The sequence below is a fragment of the Microcaecilia unicolor genome, chromosome 7, assembly GCF_901765095.1.
Source record: "Microcaecilia unicolor chromosome 7, aMicUni1.1, whole genome shotgun sequence".
Lineage (NCBI taxonomy): Eukaryota > Metazoa > Chordata > Amphibia > Gymnophiona > Siphonopidae > Microcaecilia > Microcaecilia unicolor.
The window spans coordinates 197971868-197991902 of record NC_044037.1 but is presented as its reverse complement, the minus strand read 5'-3'; the positions used below and the strand labels follow the sequence as shown (position 1 = coordinate 197991902).

The 20035-nt window shown below is 43.0% G+C and overlaps 1 protein-coding gene across 3 annotated transcripts in view; it reads right to left on the bottom strand.

Moving 5' to 3' along the window:
- The window catches only part of RFTN2 (raftlin family member 2), a 108108-nt gene that overhangs the window by 71477 nt on the left and 16596 nt on the right, over positions 1-20035 (bottom strand). For all 3 annotated transcript variants that reach the window (XM_030209612.1, XM_030209614.1, XM_030209613.1), the window contains exon 2: positions 8598-8781. In XM_030209612.1, the coding sequence (XP_030065472.1) occupies positions 8598-8781 (184 nt within the window). The remainder of the gene's footprint in view (positions 1-8597; positions 8782-20035) is intronic.

The following is a 20035-nucleotide window of genomic DNA, read 5'->3' as shown; positions in this document are numbered from 1 at the left end:
CACGGATCTGAGAGCCAAGCACAACTTTAAGGTAATAGGTACCAATTGACCACTTAATTAGTTCATAATTGAAATTGCGGGTGGATCTTCCCTCCAAGCTATTCTATAACTTGGTGCCTAGCTTTTTTCACGTACAATGGAAAAGGGAGTGTGGCCATGGGCGGGGCACGAGCATTCCCAAAAGTTAGCCACGAGTTATAGAATTTGCCCAATCTGTACATATCTTTGTGCACCAGACTTACACCTTTTTCTACCAGGCATAAGTCTGGTGCCTAAAGTTAGGCGCAATCTGCGCACTATGCAGGTACCCCAAATTCTACAAATGGTATCTTAAGTTGTGTGTGCTAATTTTGCTGCATGGCCAAAATGCACTCACAACTTAAGCCAATCAGCGCCAATAAACAATTAGCAGTACTAATTGGCTTTAATTTGAATTTACATGCACAACTTTCTAGGCGTATTTTATAATGCATGTAAATTGTAATGTGTGCAGCTGAAAAGGGAACGTGGCTAAGGGCATTAAAAAAAAAAAAACTATGTGCAGTATTATGGAATACACCCAATCTGTGCCTAAGTTAGGAGCAGGTATTTAGGCCTGGTTTTAGGTAGCCTAAACGGATGCTCCTAAATTTTAGTAGTAGGAACTGCTCATGAGCAGATTCTAAAAACTAGGCCTAACTTTAAGTGTAGTTTATAGAATCATGCTAAGGTTGGGTCCTCTTTATAAGAGACCAGCAGAGCGCAAATCTTTTCAGTTCCTAAATTTTGGTGCTATTTATAGAATTTCCCCTATAATGCAGATCTGGCTTACCTGCTTCTCTTCTGTTCCCTGCTTCCAATAACACGAGGAATGAATGATACTTAAAACTTTTTCCTTTTTTCAAAGCCAGTTTTGTGGTATGAGCAGGTGCTAAATTTTATATTTCTGGGGAAATTCTGAACATGGAATTTACATAGAATTCCTCACCTATGCAGAATTCTGTGCTTCACACACTTTTCTTAATAATCTAGGCATATGCATTTGTGTCAGCTCTGTGGCTGTTGTAAATGGTCACACCTAGATTATATGCATGTATTTTACCTGTTACACTAGTATCCTATAAAGGAAAGTAGCTGTCCACTTTCATTTCTAGAATAAGCTCCAAATAGGCATCTCTATACAGGATTGTCTTGATGTGTCAATATTCTGATTACAAAATCATCCAGAGGACAGAAAAGACTACAACTAATAAAACACGCTTTTCTAAAAAACTGACAATTGTCAATGTATAAGCTTTAAACAACAGCAAAACTTACAGAGTAGGCCAGCAATAAGGAGGAAAAAGCCTCAGAACCCAATCTTCACTCTGATGTCGTGATAGATGTCACGAATATCACCTGCCAGATCCTAAATGTTGACACCCACTGCTGTTTACCACCAGGTAAGCGTCACATGGTAGAAAATAGAAAATATTTTCTACCGCGTGTTTTTGGCGCACGCCAAATTCAGAATTGCCCTGGGGCATGCAGTAGCCGGGTGGTTATGCTGATTTGGCGCACACTGGATGTGCTTAGGCCCTTATGCCCCTTTGTAAAAGGGCCCCTTAATCCTCCACTGCCCCAGGTACAAAATAAGTACCTGTATAGGTGGTATATCGGATCCCATTCCTTCCCTTCCCTAAAGGGCTGATAATCTCCCTTCCTCCAAAGTTTTCCCTCTGTCCCATCCTACCTCCTTTGACATCATTTCCTGTTTCAGCTTGAGTGGGATGCAGGATCCCCCTCCCCATAAGTATATAAGTATTGCCATACTGGGACAGACCAAGGATCCATCAAGCCCAGCATCCTGTTTCCAACAGTAGCCAATCCAGGTCACAAATACCTGGCAATATCCCCAAAAAGTACAAAACATTTTATGCTGCTTATCCCAGAAATAAACAGTGGATTTTCCCCAAGTCTATTTTAATAATGGTCTATGGACTTGTCCTTTAGGAAGCCGTCCAAACCTTTTTTAAACCCTAAGCTAACCGCCTTTACTACATTCTCTGGCAACGAATTCCAGAGTTTAATTACACGTTGAATGAAGAAAAATTCTCTCCGATTTGTTTTAAATTTACTACTTTGTAGCTTCATTAAATGTCCCCTAGTCCTAGGATCGTGGTGGGCTTGTGGGGAAATGAGCATGAATAATGCCCATTCATTCCTACCCAGTGTGGCTACTTCCTTAAATTGGCTGCCACAACTTCTAGCGGTAGCCTTACATTACTTCAAATGTCGTGAGGAAGAAAATTGGTCTTTTGTATCCTCTCCTGATGAAGTAGCGAAACAGAAGGAATCCTTTATCTGTCGAGAATGATTTCAAGAAAGACTTTTTGACCAAACATTGATTGAAGACACTTTTGACTACAGACGAGACAACATGGACATTGGTTGTACACCTAAGCCGTGTACTTCTAAAACATAATATACACAACTCAATAAAACATAAAATAAATCATGAATTAACATAAGTATAAAAAAAAAACATAAAATTAGAAATGATTTTCCAAAAAAGTTGGCCTTCAGACCTTTTCTACAAGAAATCCATATCATAGTAAAATTGACAGCTTATCTCATATGCATATACATCCATCCTGAGCATGCGTGTCCTGTTATAAAATCACACTTACTATAGGGATAATTTCACAAAGCATTTTCTGCATCTAAATGGCTCTTAAAAGTTGCATGTCAATAAGATGGCGCATAATTATACACTAGCAGTATGTAGAAATTTCTGGGGATGGAGTTGCAACGTAAAATGTTCAGTTGGCAATCAGCACTGAATGTGATGTGTGAATCACATTCAAGAATAATCAATTTTGACTGTGAAGATAAGTGCAAAATAGGTTTTCTTCCCTGGTGTAGATGATTGTGAGCCTGCCATGAGTGGGAAAGCGTGGGGTACAAATGTAACTAAAATAAATAAAATAAAACCCAAGTCGCCCATTATATTCCTATGAGCAGTTCAGCATTTAGTGCCAGCTGATTTTTAGCACGCGCTAAAAATGCTAGCACACCTTTGTAGAAAGACCCCCTTTAAATAAAGTGAATTGCAATAGTTTATGTTTGACATCTTAAGTTGCAGAAAAAAATTCAACCGATGCAGAATTAGCAGAAGACAGACTGGAATGCGGAAAAGAGAAACTGGAACCAACATGATGGAAAAATAAAATGTCCAAACAAAAGTAGAAAAGGCATTAAAAAAAAAAAAAAAAATCACTGAAATAGGTTAGCTTGGGAAATGTGCAAAGCAGATGTCTTTGTATTGTGCTCAGTAGAAAAGGAAAACATCTCCATTTATTTCTCCACTGTTGCAATATATGCTGAGATTCCCACTTCAGTTTTTGTCTACACATTTTTATTTTTAAAATTTGTGATCCCTTGATCTGTATTTGTGAGGGTCTGTCGGTGTGATTGTAATGGCAGGTGGGGAGATTGGAAGGTAGGAAGAAAGGAGAGGGAATTGGGGTATGGAGCCTTCTTTATTTTCTGCCCTGGGCCCTAGCATGTCTAACACCAGCTCTGACCCTTGCTGTTGCTAGTGGGGATTCCCAAGCCCCACCAGCTGAGAACCTCCTCTGAAGGCAACAAAACTCCCTTTTTACTAAACTTGGCAGATGGTGGCAGCATCCTTGAGCCACCGACAACTAAGCATGTGTGAGGTGCCAGCACCGGTGGCTCAAGGAAATGCTGCTGCTGCAGCTGCTGCCTGCCAAACTTGGTAAAGGGAGTTCTGGCCATCTTCGGAGAAAGTCTTTAGTGGATGGAGTTTGGGGATCCTCATGAGTTATTTATATTTTGAGTTCGAAGATGCCAGGGGAGGGGTGGAGAGTGGGCGGAGGGGGGGGGGGGGCAGGGCAGTGAAAGTTTTGTGCCTATCCACTTTGGGCTCAGGCCCACCCAAAATTGGCTGTCTGGCTACATCACTGGTGGTTAGGTGTCTAAATGCTATTTAACCAGACAGGGGCTGTGTCTGGCCGATTAAATAGCTCTGAATATTGAGGAGTTTATGTTTATATTTGTTCATTTTTCTATTGTTAAGGTGTTGACAGAATTGTAAGTTATATCCATCTGTGCCTGCTGTACACTGCTTTCGGTGAATCTCTTCATAAAAGGTGGTTAATAAATATAAATAAATAAATAAACTTTTAAAAAGTTACAATTGGCCACCTCCATTTAGGCTCCCCAAGGATGCACAGTAAGAGCCTCTTCTATAACGGTAGCTGGGCACCCAGGCTTAATTACAGAACACTAACATAACCCAGTATCAGCATAGCTAACATTTATGTGCCTGTAGTTACAATAGCCATAGATCTGGCACAAGTGGGGGCACCTAAAATATGGCATGGGTGCTCATAGCTTAAAGCCTTGCCCGTATGTATGCCCCCTTTGCATTTATGTGCTAAGTTACGAGCGCCCTTACTGAACAGTGCCCAGCAGCCCTACTGGCATTTTTGTAGGTAAGTGTACACTTACACGTGTGCTAGTATTGTAGACATTTCCACACACAAGGGCCACATAAATGCTGCACCTAGATTATAAAATTACCCTTCATAGGGCAGATCTATAACTGGGCAACATAATTTTGGCACCTAGATGCTGCACAATGAGCACTAATTCTGTCAAGGCATTAGGGTACCAAGATTCTGTCATAGAATACCAACCTAAATCTAGGCGCTCCCTCATGGGAATGTGCCCAATTGCAGCATTTTAGCATGTAACTTACAGCGTTCTGTACATTTGGTGCATAAATGTTGGACCCATCCATGCCCTGCCCATTTTCCTTCCCTGTAAACACCCCTTACCAAGCACCCAGCTAGCATTTATGCACATAATTGCTACTATGCTATAAATTTATATATGCAATTGGGGCCAGTCTATATATGGCGACTAAACAATCCGTGCAGTAAAGATTTCTGCCTAAGCATATTCTATAAGTGACACCTAGATTTAGGCACGGTATATAGAATACACATAGGTGGAAACCCTAGTGCCTAAAACACGTCTATTTATACCAACGAAAACGTGGTCTAAATCCCTGTGCGTAGATTTACATGCACTGGACCACATTCTATAACTGCATGCGTAAATTTTGGAACACCCATAAAAATACCCTTTCCCCACCCATAGCTATGCCCCTTTTGAACTACGTGCATTAGAATTTAGGTGCAGTTCATTACAGAATACCATTACTGAGTTGTGTGCGTAAATTCTAATTACTAATTAGTGCTTGTTATTGCTTTAAGTGCTGTTATCAACACTGATTTGCTTGCAAATTAAGTTATGCGCATTTGTTATAGAATACGCCTAGATTTCAGCGCGGATCTCTAGGCGCGATAGAATCCAGGGGTTCATATTATAGAATGAAGTGGAACTGTGTGAAGTTTGCAACCACTATTTCTGGGGGGGGAGGGGGGCAATTAGGGGGTCTGTACATTTAAAACTATCAGTGTATGTGCAAGACAATTTACTTTTCCCAACCTAAATACAACCCTGAACATACCTCTTTCTGAGCCAGTTTAAAGTACATGTGCTGTGAAAGCCCATCCACCTTATAATTGAAAGAGAAAAACGCCTAGATTTCGACCCAAATCGGGAGATAGACGTTTATCTCACAAAAACGAATAAATCGGTATAATGGAAAGCCGATTTTGGACGTTTTCAACTGCACTCCATCGCGGAAGCGTACAAAGTTGACAGGGGCGTGTCGGAGGCGTGGCGAAGGTGGAACTGGGGCGTGGTTATCGGCCGAGGAGAGATGGGCGCCTTTCGCCGATAATGGAAAAAAAGTATGCATTTGTAGCTAGAATTTAGGGCACTTTTCCTGGACCCTGTTTTTTCACGAATAAGGCCCCAAAAAGTGCCCTAAATGACCAGATTACCAGCAGAGGGAATCGGGGATGACCTCCCCTGACTCCCCCAGTGGTCACTAACCCCCTCCCCACCACAAAAAATAATGTTTCACAACTTTTTATTTTCACCCTCAAATGTCATACCCACCTCCCTGGCAGCAGTATGCAGGTCCCTGGAGCAGTTGTTAGGGGGTGCAGTGGACTTCAGGCAGGTGGACCCAGGCCCATCCCCCCCTACCTGTTACAATTGTGCTGCTTAATGCTTAGTCGTCCAACCTCCCCAAACCCACTGTACCCACATGTAGGTGCCCCCCTTCATCCCTTAGGGCTATAGTAATGGTGTAGACTTGTGGGCAGTGGGTTTTGAGGGGGATTTGGGGGGGCTCAACACACAAGGAAAGGGTGCTGTGCATCTGGGAGCTCTTTTACCTTTTTTTTTTGTTTTTGTAAAAGTGCCCCCTAGGGTGCCCGGTTGGTGTCCTGGCATGTGAGGGGGACCAGTGCACTACGAATCCTGGCCCCTCCCACGAACAAATGCCTTGGATTTATTCGTTTTTGAGCTGGGCGCTTTCATTTTCCATTATCACTGAAAAACAAAAACGCCCAGCTCACAAATTGTCGAATAAAACATGGACGTCTATTTTTTTCGAAAATACAGTTCGGTCCGCCCCTTCACGGACCCGTTCTCGGAGATAAACGCCCATGGAGATAGACGTTTTCGTTCAATTATGCCCCTCCACGTGTACTGAAAAACATTCAGGCAGGCCGCTCTACCCTGACAAATGCCTATTTACCCAGGTTAAGTCTTTGAAAATTGCCCTCCACAGAAGCATTGTCTATTTGGTATAAAATTAAAATGATCAGCAACTACAAGGTTAATGCAACCTACACAGCAAAACTGTTTCCACTAGTTTCTTGTACTTGATGCCTTTACATTTGTCTTTGCACACATTTTAGAAAAGATAGGGCAGAGTGGTAGCTGCTTCTTCCTCCTGCCAGATTACTCTGTGATCAGTTAATCAACTAGATATTGCTTCAAAGGTCCCAGTTAGTGACTCAAAGCATGGCTAGTATTATTTATGGCTTTGCTGTCTTGTTTTCATTCCTCAGAATGACCTTATTTCCCTGTATATACTGGCATCTGTATTATGCCTGGGCAACTTAAAACATCAGAGCAGATATGGGGTGCTGAATACTATCCTATACAATATTCTCCATTTGCGAGAAATCCAGTGTTTGGGTACAACTAAGGTGCAGCGAGTATGGGGAATGGGCACACCTGTCAGGGAACACAGTACTTACTACTACTTAACATTTCTAGAGCGCTACTAGGGTTACGCAGCGCTGTACAAATTAATAACTAAGGACGGTCCCTGCTCAGAAAAGCTTACAATCTAAAGGACGAAATGTCAAGTTGGGGTAGTCTAGATTTCCTGAGTAGAGGTGTTGTGATTAGGTGCCGAAAGCGACATTGAAGAGGTGGGCTTTGAGCAATGATTTGAAGATGGGTAGGGAGGGGGCCTGGCGTATGGGCTCAGGGAGTTTGTTCCAAGCATGGGGTGAGGGGAGGCAGAAAGGGCGGAGCCTAGAGTTGCGGTGGTGGAGAAGGGTACTGAAAGGAGGGATTTGTCTTGAGAGTGGAGGTTACGGGTAGGGACGTAAGAGGAGATGAGGGTAGAGAGGTAAGGAGGGGCTGCAGATCGAGTGCATCTGTAGGTTAGTAGGAGAAGCTTGAACTGTATGCGGTATCTGATCGGAAGCCAGTGAAGTGACTTGAGGAGAGGGGTGGTAAGAGTATATCGGTCAAGGCGGAAGATAAGACGTGCAGCAGAGTTCTGGATGGACTGAAGGGGCGATAGGTGGCTAAGAGTGAAGGCCGGTGAGGAGTAGGTTGCAGTAGTCAAGGCGAGAGGTAATGAGAGAGTGAATGAGAGTTCGGGTGGTGTGCTCAGAGAGTACTTATCTTATTGATTGACGTACTTATTGGCTTCCTCCTGGCTGGTCTATTAATGGTCTATTGTTTTCTTTTTGCTAAACTCCAAACATAGTAACATAGTAGATGACGGCAGAAAAAGACCTGCACGGTCCATCCAGTCTGCCCAACAAGACAAACTCATATGTGCTACTTTTTGTGTATATCTTACCTTGATTTGTAACTGTCATTTTCAGGGCACAGACCGTACAAGTCTGCCCAGAACTATCCCTGCCTCCCACCACCGGCTCTGGCACCCAATCTCGGCTAAGCTCCTGAGGATCCATTTCTTCTGAACAGGATTCCTTTATGTTTGTTTGAATTCCGTTACCGTTTTCCTCTCCACCACCTCCCGCGGGAGGGCATTCCAAGCATCCACCACTCTCTCTGTGAAAAAATACTTCCTGACACTTTTTTTTTTGAGTGTGCCCCCCTTCAATCTCATTTCATGCCCTCTAGTTCTGCCGCAAAGCTGTAAAAACTGAATCTGACACACGCTAAAACTGAATTAGTTACATGTAAAAAAAGTCATAGGATGGAAAAACAATAGGTAATATAAGTTTATACAGTATTTGCACAAATATTGAAGATAAATAGGGGCATCTTGGTCTCTAAACAAAACTCTTACCTATGAATTACAACAATTGAAGCAATTAAGTCAGAATTCATACCATGTTACATCTTAAAAATTAGCCAAAAAGTAATGCTTTTTGGCCATTGTTGAACATAAATTAAAAATGTGAATACCCGCTCACCTTAATTTAAGTCTGTACAATACAACTCGATACAAGTAGCTCACTGGTAGATGCCTTCTCCGGCCAGTAGACAGAATAATTGGATGGACCACTCCAACAACATATCCCTTTCTGTAATATTCTTCCACTTTTTTTGCGATATCCAAGAAAGAGCTGATCTTGATGACATCAGGGCTTGAGGGCACTTAGATCATCAAAAAGAGAAAAAATGTATAGTTATATATGTTATAGAAATGATAAAGGTAAAGCTTAGTAAAGAAATAAGAACTGCCATACTGGGTAACACCAAAGGTCAATCCAGCCCAGTATCCTGTTTCTAACAGTTGCCAATCCAAGTGACAATTACCTGGCAGAATCCCAAAAAGTAGCGAGATTCCAATGCTTTTCCTAGGTCTAACTTAGTAATCATTTATAGACTTTACCTCCAGGAATTTGACCAAAACATTTTTAAACACAGCTACACTAACTGCTTTTACCACATCCTCTGGCAACAAGTTCCAGAGCTTAACTATGCATCGAGTGACAAAAAATATTTTCTTCTATTTGTTTTAAATTTATTAAACATTTATACCCCACATTATCCCAAACATACTCAAGTTCAATGTGGCTAACAGTAAATAAAAAGACAAGGTTTACAAAGCTATAAACAAAATATCAATATAGACCATTGATGGCCAGTTGCAATCTAAGATACTCCATCAATGAATAGAAACCTCTCAAATAGCATTTCGTAAAAAACTGAAAAAACTCTCCTAAGTAATCAGGATGACCCTTGATTGCCATTGGCAGTGAATTACACCCCGGTATCTAAAGTCAACAGTGTGAACTGACCTATAACACTCTCTCTTGCGATTGGAAGATGAAGTCTATGGTAGTCCCTAGAACCAGAGGCTATATTGTGTAGGGGAATGGTTATTAAGGGCTACATACAGTATAATCCGGCGTCATGCCATATAATATATGAAAAAAGTTTAAAATAGTCCTGGCTTTAATGGTCAACCAGTGCAACTTGCATAATAATGGAGTGGCTATCAAAATGCGATACCTTGAGGACAAGCCTAGCTGCAGTATTTTGGGCCATTTGTAGCCTTTTTAGGATGCCCTCCTTACATCCAGCATAGATGGAATGGCAGTAATGAAACTGAGTTAAAACCAAGGATTGAACCTGCAGTGTAAAGATGTCTGGCGAGAAATATGATTCGATTCTTCTCAGCGTCCAAAGAGACCTGAAGGAGTTTTTCACTACCGAGGAAACCTGAGGCGACTGTCAACTAATACACCTAGTACCCTAAGTGTGGAGTCTAGGGGGTACAACACGTTGTCAATAGTAAAATTATTATATGCAGTATAGTCCAAGGGGTTGATTATCACTACCACTACTACTATTTAGCATTTATATAGCGCTACAAGGCATACGCAGTGCTGCACAAACATAGAAGAAAGACAATCCCTGCTCAAAGAGCTTACAATCTAATAGACAAAAAATAAAGCAAATCAAATCAATTAATATGTACAGGAAGGAGGAGAGGAGGGTAGGTGGAGGCGAGTGGTTACAAGTGGTTACGAGTCAAAAGCAATGTTAAAGAGGTGGGCTTTCAGTCTAGATTTAAAGGTGGACAAGGATGGGGCAAGACGTAGGAGCTCAGGAAGTTTATTCCAGGCGTAGGGTGCAGCCAGACAGAAGGCACGAAGTCTGGAGTTGGCAGTAGTGGAGAAGGGAACAGATAAGAAGGATTTATCCATGGAGCGGGGTGCACGGGAAGGGGTGTAGGGAAGGACGAGTGTGGACAGATACTGGGGAGCAGCAGAGTGAGTACATTTATAGGTTAGTAGAAGAAGTTTGAACAGGATGCGAAAACGGTTAGGGAGCCAGTGAAGCGACTTGAGGAGAGGGGTAGTATGAGTAAAGCGACCCTGGCGGAAGACGAGATGGGCAGCAGAGTTTTGAACCGACTGGAGAGGGGAGAGGTGACTAAGTGGGAGGCCAGCAAGAAGCAGATTGCAGTAGTCTAAACGAGAGGTGACAAGGGTGTGGATGAGGGTTTTGGTGGAGTGCTCGGAAAGAAAGGGGCGGATTTTACGGATGTTGTAAAGAAAGAAACGACAGGTCTTGGCGATCTGCTGGATATGAGCAGAGAAGGAGAGAGAAGAGTCAAAGATGACCCCAAGGTTTCGAGCTGAGGAGACAGGGAGAATGAGAGAGCCATCAACAGAAATAGAAAACAGGGGGAGTGGGGAGGTGAGTTTGGGGGGGAAAAATGAGAAGCTCGGTTTTGGTCATGTTTAATTTCAGGTGGCATTGAGACATCCAGACAGGAATGTCAGACAAGCACGCTGAAACTTTGGTTTGGATGCAAGGTGAGATATCAGGGGTAGAAAGGTAGATTTGGGAGACATCAGCATAGAGATGGTAGGAAAAGCCATGGGATGAGATTAATGAACCAAGGGAAGAAGTGTAGATAGAAAAGAGGAGGGAACCAAGAACAGAACCCTGAGGTACGCCGACAGGCAGAGGGATAGAAGTAGAAGAGGATCCACCAGATTGAACACTGAAGGTGCGGAGGAAGAGGTAGGAAGAGAACCAGGAAAGGACAGAGCCCTGGAATCCAAGTGAGGACAGGGTATCGAGGAGTATGCTGTGATCGACAGTGTCAAAAGCAGCGGAAAGATCAAGAAGAATAAGGATGGAATAGAGACCTCTGGATTTAGCCAGTAATAGGTCATTGGAGACTTTAGTAAGCGCAGTTTTGGTTGAGTGGAGAGGGCGAAAACCAGATTGTAGTGGGTCAAGAATAGCATGTGAGGAGAGAAAAGCAAGGCAGCGGTGGTGAACAGCATGCTCAAGTAATTTGGAGAGAAAAGGGAGGAGGGAGATGGGTCGGTAATTAGAGGGACAAGTAGGGTCGAGTGAAGGCTTCTTAAGGAGAAATTTAGTCTTATCTCTGTTTAACTTAAATTCGGAAGCCCAGGATTCCAACAAATCCAAACTAAGCCTAATCTTACAGACAGTTTTTGGATGACCAGTCTTGAAGGAGATATAGATTGTGACATTGTTCGCAATACCAGCATTCAGACTAGGCTGCTTGAATCAAGATTGAACGTCAGTGGTCTTTGCAACACAGCCCCCCTAATGTTAGTTATTTTGTTCGAAATACGTAGCTAATTGATTAGCAGAGGGAATGTCTACAGTTACTAACGTTAAGTTTTCAGTCGATACAAGCTTATTAATAAGGTTAAAAAGCTTATGGGTGTGACCAATTTGCTCTTTATAGTAGAGGGTTTTAGCTTCTACAGTCTTTCTTATAATCCCTGATAGCTTTCCTCTAAAGTATTTCTCATCAGATTTATATCTGGACCAATTCTTTAATTTTCTTCTGTCTTTTCAGGAAGAGAATATCCTGATTGTTCCAGGGAGACACTCTATGGGCGAGTTTGGACAAAACTTTGATGGGAGCTATACTATCCAGGGTAGAACTACATAACTCATCCCATTTACACAAGAAATCCTTGCTATCTACATCTGGAAGTTGTGGACCATCAAAGTTTCCAGACCAGAATTTTACAGGATCAATTCTGCTTCTTGATTTAAAAAAAAAAGGACCAGTGACAGTGGACTGAAAAGATCAAGTAACTTCCCTCCAGTAAACAGTGAACTCCAGAGTCTTATGGTCTGACCAAGGGACATGACACCAGGATGGGTTTCTCAAGTAGAAATTCTCCATATACATACTTATATGATCCAGCAGATGACCCCCTAATAAGGGAGGATTGGGAATGTGGCAGAAGAAATCACCAGGAGGCAAGAAAATCAAGTAAGCTCTTTGTCTTGACATCCACAGGGTTATCAAGATGCAAGTTAATATCACCTACTAATAAAACATTAGCATATTTAACAAATATTTGAGAGGAATTCAGTAAAATAGCTTTCTGAGGCAGACCAGCTTCCTGGAGGGCAATAGAACAGAACAAGGCATATGGGCTCCAGCAATGCAGGATTGCTTAATTTGCAGGAAGAGTCCAGTTGGAACAATAGAGCGAAGGAACAAAGTTCACTTGACGCAGCATGGTAAAACTCACATTTACATTGTCTAGGGCAGATGAAGGACCAGGGAGCTGCCCTACTCCGACAAGCCATGCCTGATGCACACAAAGGGATGTCTATTAATAAGCAAAGAATACCCACATACATTCTTGGCTGTAGATGCTAAAACTTCTATAAAAAGGTGGAGTGAGAATATTAATTTCCAGGTGCTTGCAAGGGAAGTAATTGGTGTTGGCTATTATTAAAAGACAAGTCTCATGGTACTCCCTTAATACTAGCATGTGCCCCAAAGAGCAACCAAGGAGTGTTTATTTATTATTTGAAGCCTTTTATCCCGCTTACCGCTAAGTGGCTTACAAAAATTATCACATTCATAATTCAATACTAATCTGCCTCCCTCATCACAACAATTTCCAGACACCAGCTATCATTCCCCCAAAAATAAGTTACCTTGTAAGAAAGGCCTACAGAAACAAGTTTTAAGGATCTTCTTAAACTGTTGCAAAATAGAACAGAACCTAAAGTGCCCTGGAAGCTTGTTTCACAGTAATGGTCCTGCTACAGAAAAGCACATGCTGTACTGGCATAACAAATGGTATTGAGCTGGTACCACAAGATATCTCACATTATCAGCTTTCAAATTACAGGGCGGAGCCTACAACTGTATTGCTCAACCCAAATTTGAAGCAGAATGTTGCACCCTCTTTCCCAGGTGAATATATGGCAGGTAAGGTGAGGAAAAGTGATACAATACACAGTTTCCTCACATGAACAACACTCATAATAGGACTGACATTCTGTTCCTGTAAGAGGGACAAGCAGTAGGTAAAAGAGATTGAAATTTTGCCTTTAACATGGTCGTACCACTTGCCTATGCTACTTCAGTCACTTTTGGGCAATAAGGAAATTGGATGAGTCTCTTCTTCAGGAACAGGAGATCTGTGAACAGGTGGCAAAACACAAAAATGTATATTGTCCAGAAAACTATAAAAAGCATGAAGGTGCCCTCAGAGCCCTCTGTTAGATTATTTAATGCTATTCTGAAAGGCAGATAAACTCCACAATGATAGCCGGGATTACATCAGTGCCTACACCAGGTAAGGATGGCAGTGTTTGCAGCACATATAATAAGCCCATATCCTTGATAAACCAGGATGCCAAATTACTGGCAAAGATTTTGGTTTCCAGACTTCAAGTAGTGATTCCTTAGCTGGTCAAAGAAGACCAGGCTAACTTAATCTTTGTTGCTAAGCAAATAACAATAAAACTGGTGCTATTTAACATATTTATAAATGATCTGGAAATCAGAACGCCACCTGATTTACAGATGACACAAAACTATTCAAAGTTGTTAAAACACATGTGGACTCTGAAAAATTACAGGAAGACCTTAGGAAACCGGAAGACCGGGCATCAAAACGGCAGATGAAATTTAATGTGGACAAATGCAAAGTGATGCACATTGAGAAGAATCCAAATCATAGTTATCTGATGCTAGAATCCACCTTGGGAGTCAGCGCTCAAGATCTAGGTGTCACTGTAGACAATACGCTTAAATCTTCTGCGCTGTGTATGGCGATGGCCAAAAAAGCAAACAGGATGCTAGGAATTATTAGGAAAGGGATGGTAAATAAGACCAAGAATACTATAATGTCTCTGTAGCGCTCCATGGTGTGACCTCACCTCGAGTATTGCATTCAATTCTGGTCATCGTATCTCAAAAAAAGAGATGTAGCAGAATTTAAAAAGGTTCAAAGAATGAAAAAGGGGATGAACTCTTCTCATATGAGGAAAGGCTAAAGAGGTTAGGGCTCTACAGCTTGGAAAAGAAACTGCTGAGGAGGTGTATGATTGAGGTCTACAAATCCTGAATGATGCAGAATGGGTAAAAGTGAATTGATTTTTTACTCTTTCAAAAAGTACAAAGACTAGGGAACACTTAATGAAGTTACTTGGAAATACTTTTAAAACCAAATAGGAGGAAATAATTTTTCACGCAACAAATAGTTAAGATCTGGAACTTGTAGCCAAAGGATGTGGTTACACCAATTAGTGTTATCTGTGTTTAAAAAAAGGTTTGGATAAGTTCCTGCAGGAAAGTCCTTAGTCTGTTATTGAGATAGACATGGGGAAGCCACTGCTTGCCCTGGGATTGGTAGCATGGAATGTGCTACTACTTCGGTTTCTGCTAGGTACTTGGATTGGCCATGGGTTAGATGGAGCATTGGTCTGACCCAGTATGGCTAGTCTTATATTCTTATGTCCCTTCTGCCCCTTGTTCTTGGGGGAAGGGGTTTACAATATTTTACCAGATTTACATATTTTAGGTCCTTAAAATCTCTCCTCTGTTAAATTTCTATGTATGCCAATTATTTTCTAATATACAACTTCATTTCATTGTAATATCATTTTCATACTATCAAGTTGACCGGTACTTGTGCTTGAAAACAATCATTGCATGTTCCTTTATCATAGAATCTAGCTTCTGCATGCCACAAGTTTGATTAAAATGCTGCACCTTTTAGGGATTTTTATCAAGCTTTGTACGACCAGGAGATACACCCTGCCGAGGACTCTGTGGAGGAGTACTTGGCGGACAGTGACCTCTCTCCATTGACTCTCCAGCAGCAGGCCCAACTAGATAGTCCTGTCACACCATTAGAAATACAGGAAGCTATTCATAGCTTACCGTCCTGTAAGTCCCCGGGTTTGGACGGGCTCCCAAATGAATTTTACAAGCTGTTTGCTAAAGAACTGGCACCACTATTAGCGGACTTATTCAATCTGGTGGGAAGGGGGGAAATACTGCCTCAATCTATGAGAGAGGCTTGGATAGCGGTTCTGCCCAAACCGGACAAAGACCATTCTGAATGTGGCTCCTACAGGCCTATTTCAGTATTGAACTCAGATGTCAAAATTTTGGCCAAAGTTCTGGCCAATAGGTTGGTCCCGGTGCTTCCAGTATTAATTCACCCTGATCAGGTGGGCTTTGTCGCGCACCGTAAGGCTATGGACAACATTAGAAGAGTATTAGACCTTATATACTTGGCCAAGCGAAGCCAACGGCCATTGTGTCTTCTCAGTTTAGATGCCGAAAAGGCTTTTGACAGGGTACATTGGCCATTCATGTACAAGACATTGGAGGTGTTAGGCTTTGGGAGTCGGTTTAGAGGCTGGATACAGGCATTTTATGAGTCTCCAAGGGCGTGTGAGAGTCAATGGGGGCAACTCGGAGCTATTTGCTCTTCACAGAGGAACTCGGCAGGGCTGCCCTTTGTCTCCTTTATTATTTGCAATGGTAATGGAGCCTCTTGCATCTCGGATACGGTCAGATCCGGGTATCTTTGGTTTGGCCATAGATGGCAGGGCTCACAAATTGGCTCTTTTTGCGGATGACGTTTTGCTGTTCATTACTAGACCTCTGACATCGTTTCCTAACATGTTGCGCACTATTGAAGAATATTCAGTAGTGTCTGGGTTCAAAGTTAATATGAACAAATCGGAAGCCCTTAACATTACGCTGCCGGCTCCGGATATGGACTCTTTAAAGACTTCTTTCCCTTTTCGGTGGGCCACCAAGTATATACGATACCTGGGGGTTAATTTGACCTCCGAATCATCGGAACTTTTTCAAGCTAACTATAAAGGGCTAGGGCGGGACATTGCGGTGGACCTGGAACGCTGGGGGGACATGGTGTTCTCATGGTTCGGATGGATAGCTATAGTTAAAATGAACGTGTTACCTCGTTTGCTCTACCTCTTTCAAGCGCTGCCTGTATTAATGCCCAGGCGATATTTAGTAATGCTGCAGGATAAAATAATGCGGTTCGTCTGGGCAGGAAAGCGACCACGCTTATCGCGTGCTCTACTATACCAAGATAAACGAAAGGGGGGTTTGGGGGTCCCGAACCTCATGTGGTATTATAGGGCGGCCCAAGGGAAAGTAGCGGTTGAGTGGTACCAAGAATACCCAGACAGGCAATGGGTCCACATGGAGCAATACTCATTGGGGCAAACACCTCTGGGAGCGCTAATGTGGATCCCAAAATCATTTAGGGCACTAGGGGTGGATGAATGTCCTTCTATTGGGGTAACCCTCTACTATTGGGAGGGTCTCTTTCCTCAGAAGAAATGCACTCTCACTAGCTTATCTCCAATAGCGTATAATCCCCTTTTTATGCCTGGAACTACACCAGGGATATTTACTCGATGGTATGCCATAGGTTTAAGAAACTGGGGCCAAATGTTTGAAGCTGAACAAAGACTCCCATTCCAAAGTTTGAAATCACAATATCCTGAAGTGGAGGAGGACACATACGCATACATTCAGTTGACCCACTTTCTCAAAACAGAGGCAGTGAGAGGGGTCATAAAGCGGGAAAGGTCTAGTCTGGAGGATATTTGCGAGGGGAGTAGGTCCTCTGGTGGACTGATCAGCCGATTATATAAATGCATCAGTGCACAAGCTCCTCGCTATTGCCTCCACAGAAAGAGCTGGAATAGCGAGCTGGGAATGGCCCTGGGGGAAGTGGATTGGGAAAGGATTGAAAGGGGGGCAGGTGGTGTGTCGGTACATGTACCGTTAAAAGAGAATGCAGTAAAAGTACCTCACCCTGGCACGCCTCCAAAGAATATATCCAGCGGGTTCAGGACTGTGTTGGAGAGGTTGTGGCCAAAAAGGAACAATGGGGCATATATGGTGGACATGTGGTAAAATTAAAGCGTATTGGAAAACAGTCCATAGTAGACTGCAGAGATGGGTAGGAAATACCTTTAGGTAGGCCCCAGAAATTTTTCTGTTCTCTGTTAAGGTAGGAGGGTTAGCACCTAGCCAACAGATTCTGGTGAGAATGGCGACTGGAGTAGCTAGACAGGTCCTAGCCTCTCATTGGAAGCAGAAGGGTGTACCCTCCATCAAGAGATGGATTTCAAAGTTGAAATATGTCTGTGAAATGGAAAGGTTATTAGCAGAACGTAAACGCAAGCTGACTCACTGGCAAGCTGTCTGGGGTACCTTCTTAGAACAGTACCCATAATGAATAGTGAAGGATATCTGGACCCTGTGGACAGGCGTAGGCTGAGCCATACCTTTGAGGGGGGTGGGGGGAGGGATGGGAGGGGGGAGGTAGGGGGAATTAATATCTCTATAAAACCCTAAAAATGTTGAAGTTCAATTGTTAACTATTGTTGTATGCAAAATGTTAGTTTCACGTATAGTGCAGAAAGAAACTGTATTATCTTAATCCTCTTGATAACATCTTGTAATGATGGAACGGTGTGTTGCTTTCTGTGTTGAGTTTAATATTCAATAAAGACTTCTTGAAATGGAAAAAAAAATGCTGCACCTTCATCATACACAAAAGAGCCAGGAAATTCTTTAGAATCACCCAAATAGTACCAAAGCCAAAATATACATTTATAATTTAAATAATGAAAGAATTTACCTCCAAGCAAAATAGCTTCTGCACACATGGGCCTCAGCTCATGAAAACCTGAACTATCCTGGGCCATCCTAACCAGACCGGAGCAGGATCGGAGCCACACCGGACCCGATAGGTGGACTGCAGGACAGCGACGGCCCGCTGAGCTCCAACGCGAGCGAGTGACCCGAGGCTGACCACTGTGGCCTACCTGCCTCGTGGCCACGACTCATTCTCGACTGAAGCCCAGCTGTGCCAGAGACGACTGGCCTCGCCAACCGGAGGCCTTGCAGAAACGCTCCCACAGCCCAGATCCAGGCCCATCACACAGAGGGGACCATCAGATTCTCGTGATCATGACCCGTCCCCAACCGGACTAAAGCCCAGTTGTGCCGGAGATGACTGGCCTTGCCAACCGGAGGCTCTTGCGGAAGTGCGCCCACAGTCCGGATCCGGGTTCGACATACTCGGAGCTCCTCATGGCGATCCAACCCAACGCCCCAACCCAGCGCTGTTCACCTGACTGCCGGGAGTAAGTCGAGGACTGTGTGAGGCAATCGGAGCTGAGCAAGTGAGTAACCTGCCAAGAGAACCACTATTGGCACGCATTGCCCGAGAGGAGAACAGCCCAAAAGGAGCCCAGGAGTAGCAAGAGGAAATCGAAACTGAACGAGGAGCAGCCTGCCGAGAGAGCCACTATCGGCGCGCAGTGCCCGAGCGGAGAACGGCCCGGAAGGGGCCCAGGGTGTAGAGTGAAGCCAGGAGTATCTCGGCCTGGCCGGTTCCCCCTCGCTACCACACGGCCCATGAATAACTAGCGAGACGAGCAGCCGGAGATCAAGGCAGCGGAGATCAGGGAAAGGACTCTGATTGCTACATCCACGATTCCTTTGATAAAATCACCAACCAACGACGCCAGAGAATAAATTTTAAAAAAACAAAAAACCCAAATCTCATCTAGCTTACGAATCTGGAAAAGCAAACTAATGGAAGACCGACAGAACTCATACAGAAGGTATCACACTGCAGCTAGAACAGTAATCTATATGCCTCTTAACTGCTTGCATTACAACTCATAGCCTTGAAACAAGATCTATAATGCTTTTAATGATTATTGCACATCTGTAATTTAAAACAGCACCACGGGCCTTTAAAAATGGTGTAAGCAGTACAGTGTGAGCAATGTAACTTAAACAGTAAGCAGTGCACAGTATAAACAGTATACGCAGTACAGTATAAGCGATACAGTCTAAGCAGTACAGTATAAGCAATGCAGATCTTGCATCAATATCATGCTATTAACAAACCCTAGCAAGCCTTTAACAGGTGTTTAAATTACAGATGTGGATATAACAAAAGAGAGGGAACGAAGTACAAACTAAAGTCCAAACAAAAAAAACAGCACCACGGGCCTTTAAAAATGGAACACAGTTCTTTAATGAATGAGCTTTGACAAAAAGACCCGACACGGGCCGTGTTTCAGTGACTAGCACCTGCGTCAGGGGTCACAGTGATGACGTGGAAAACTTGGGGAATAACTCGAATATATTCCTCTATCCGTTTGAATACAGAAAGTGAAAGTGCCTTGGTGCTTTGTAGCTTTTACTATATGAGACGTGGGGTAAGGAATAATATATTGTAGAGGAATATATTCGAGTTATTCCCCAAGTTTTCCACGTCATCACTGTGACCCCTGACGCAGGTGCTAGTCACTGAAACACGGCCCGTGTCAGGTCTTTTTGTCAAGGCTCATTCATTAAAGAACTGTGTTCCATTTTTAAAGGCCCGTGGTGCTGTTTTTTTTGTTTGGACTTTAGTTTGTACTTCGTTCCCTCTCTTTTGTTATATCCACATCTGTAATTTAAACACCTGTTAAAGGCTTGCTAGGGTTTGTTAATAGCATGATATTGATGCAAGATCTGCATTGCTCATACTGTACTGCTTAGACTGTATCGCTTATACTGTACTGCGTATAC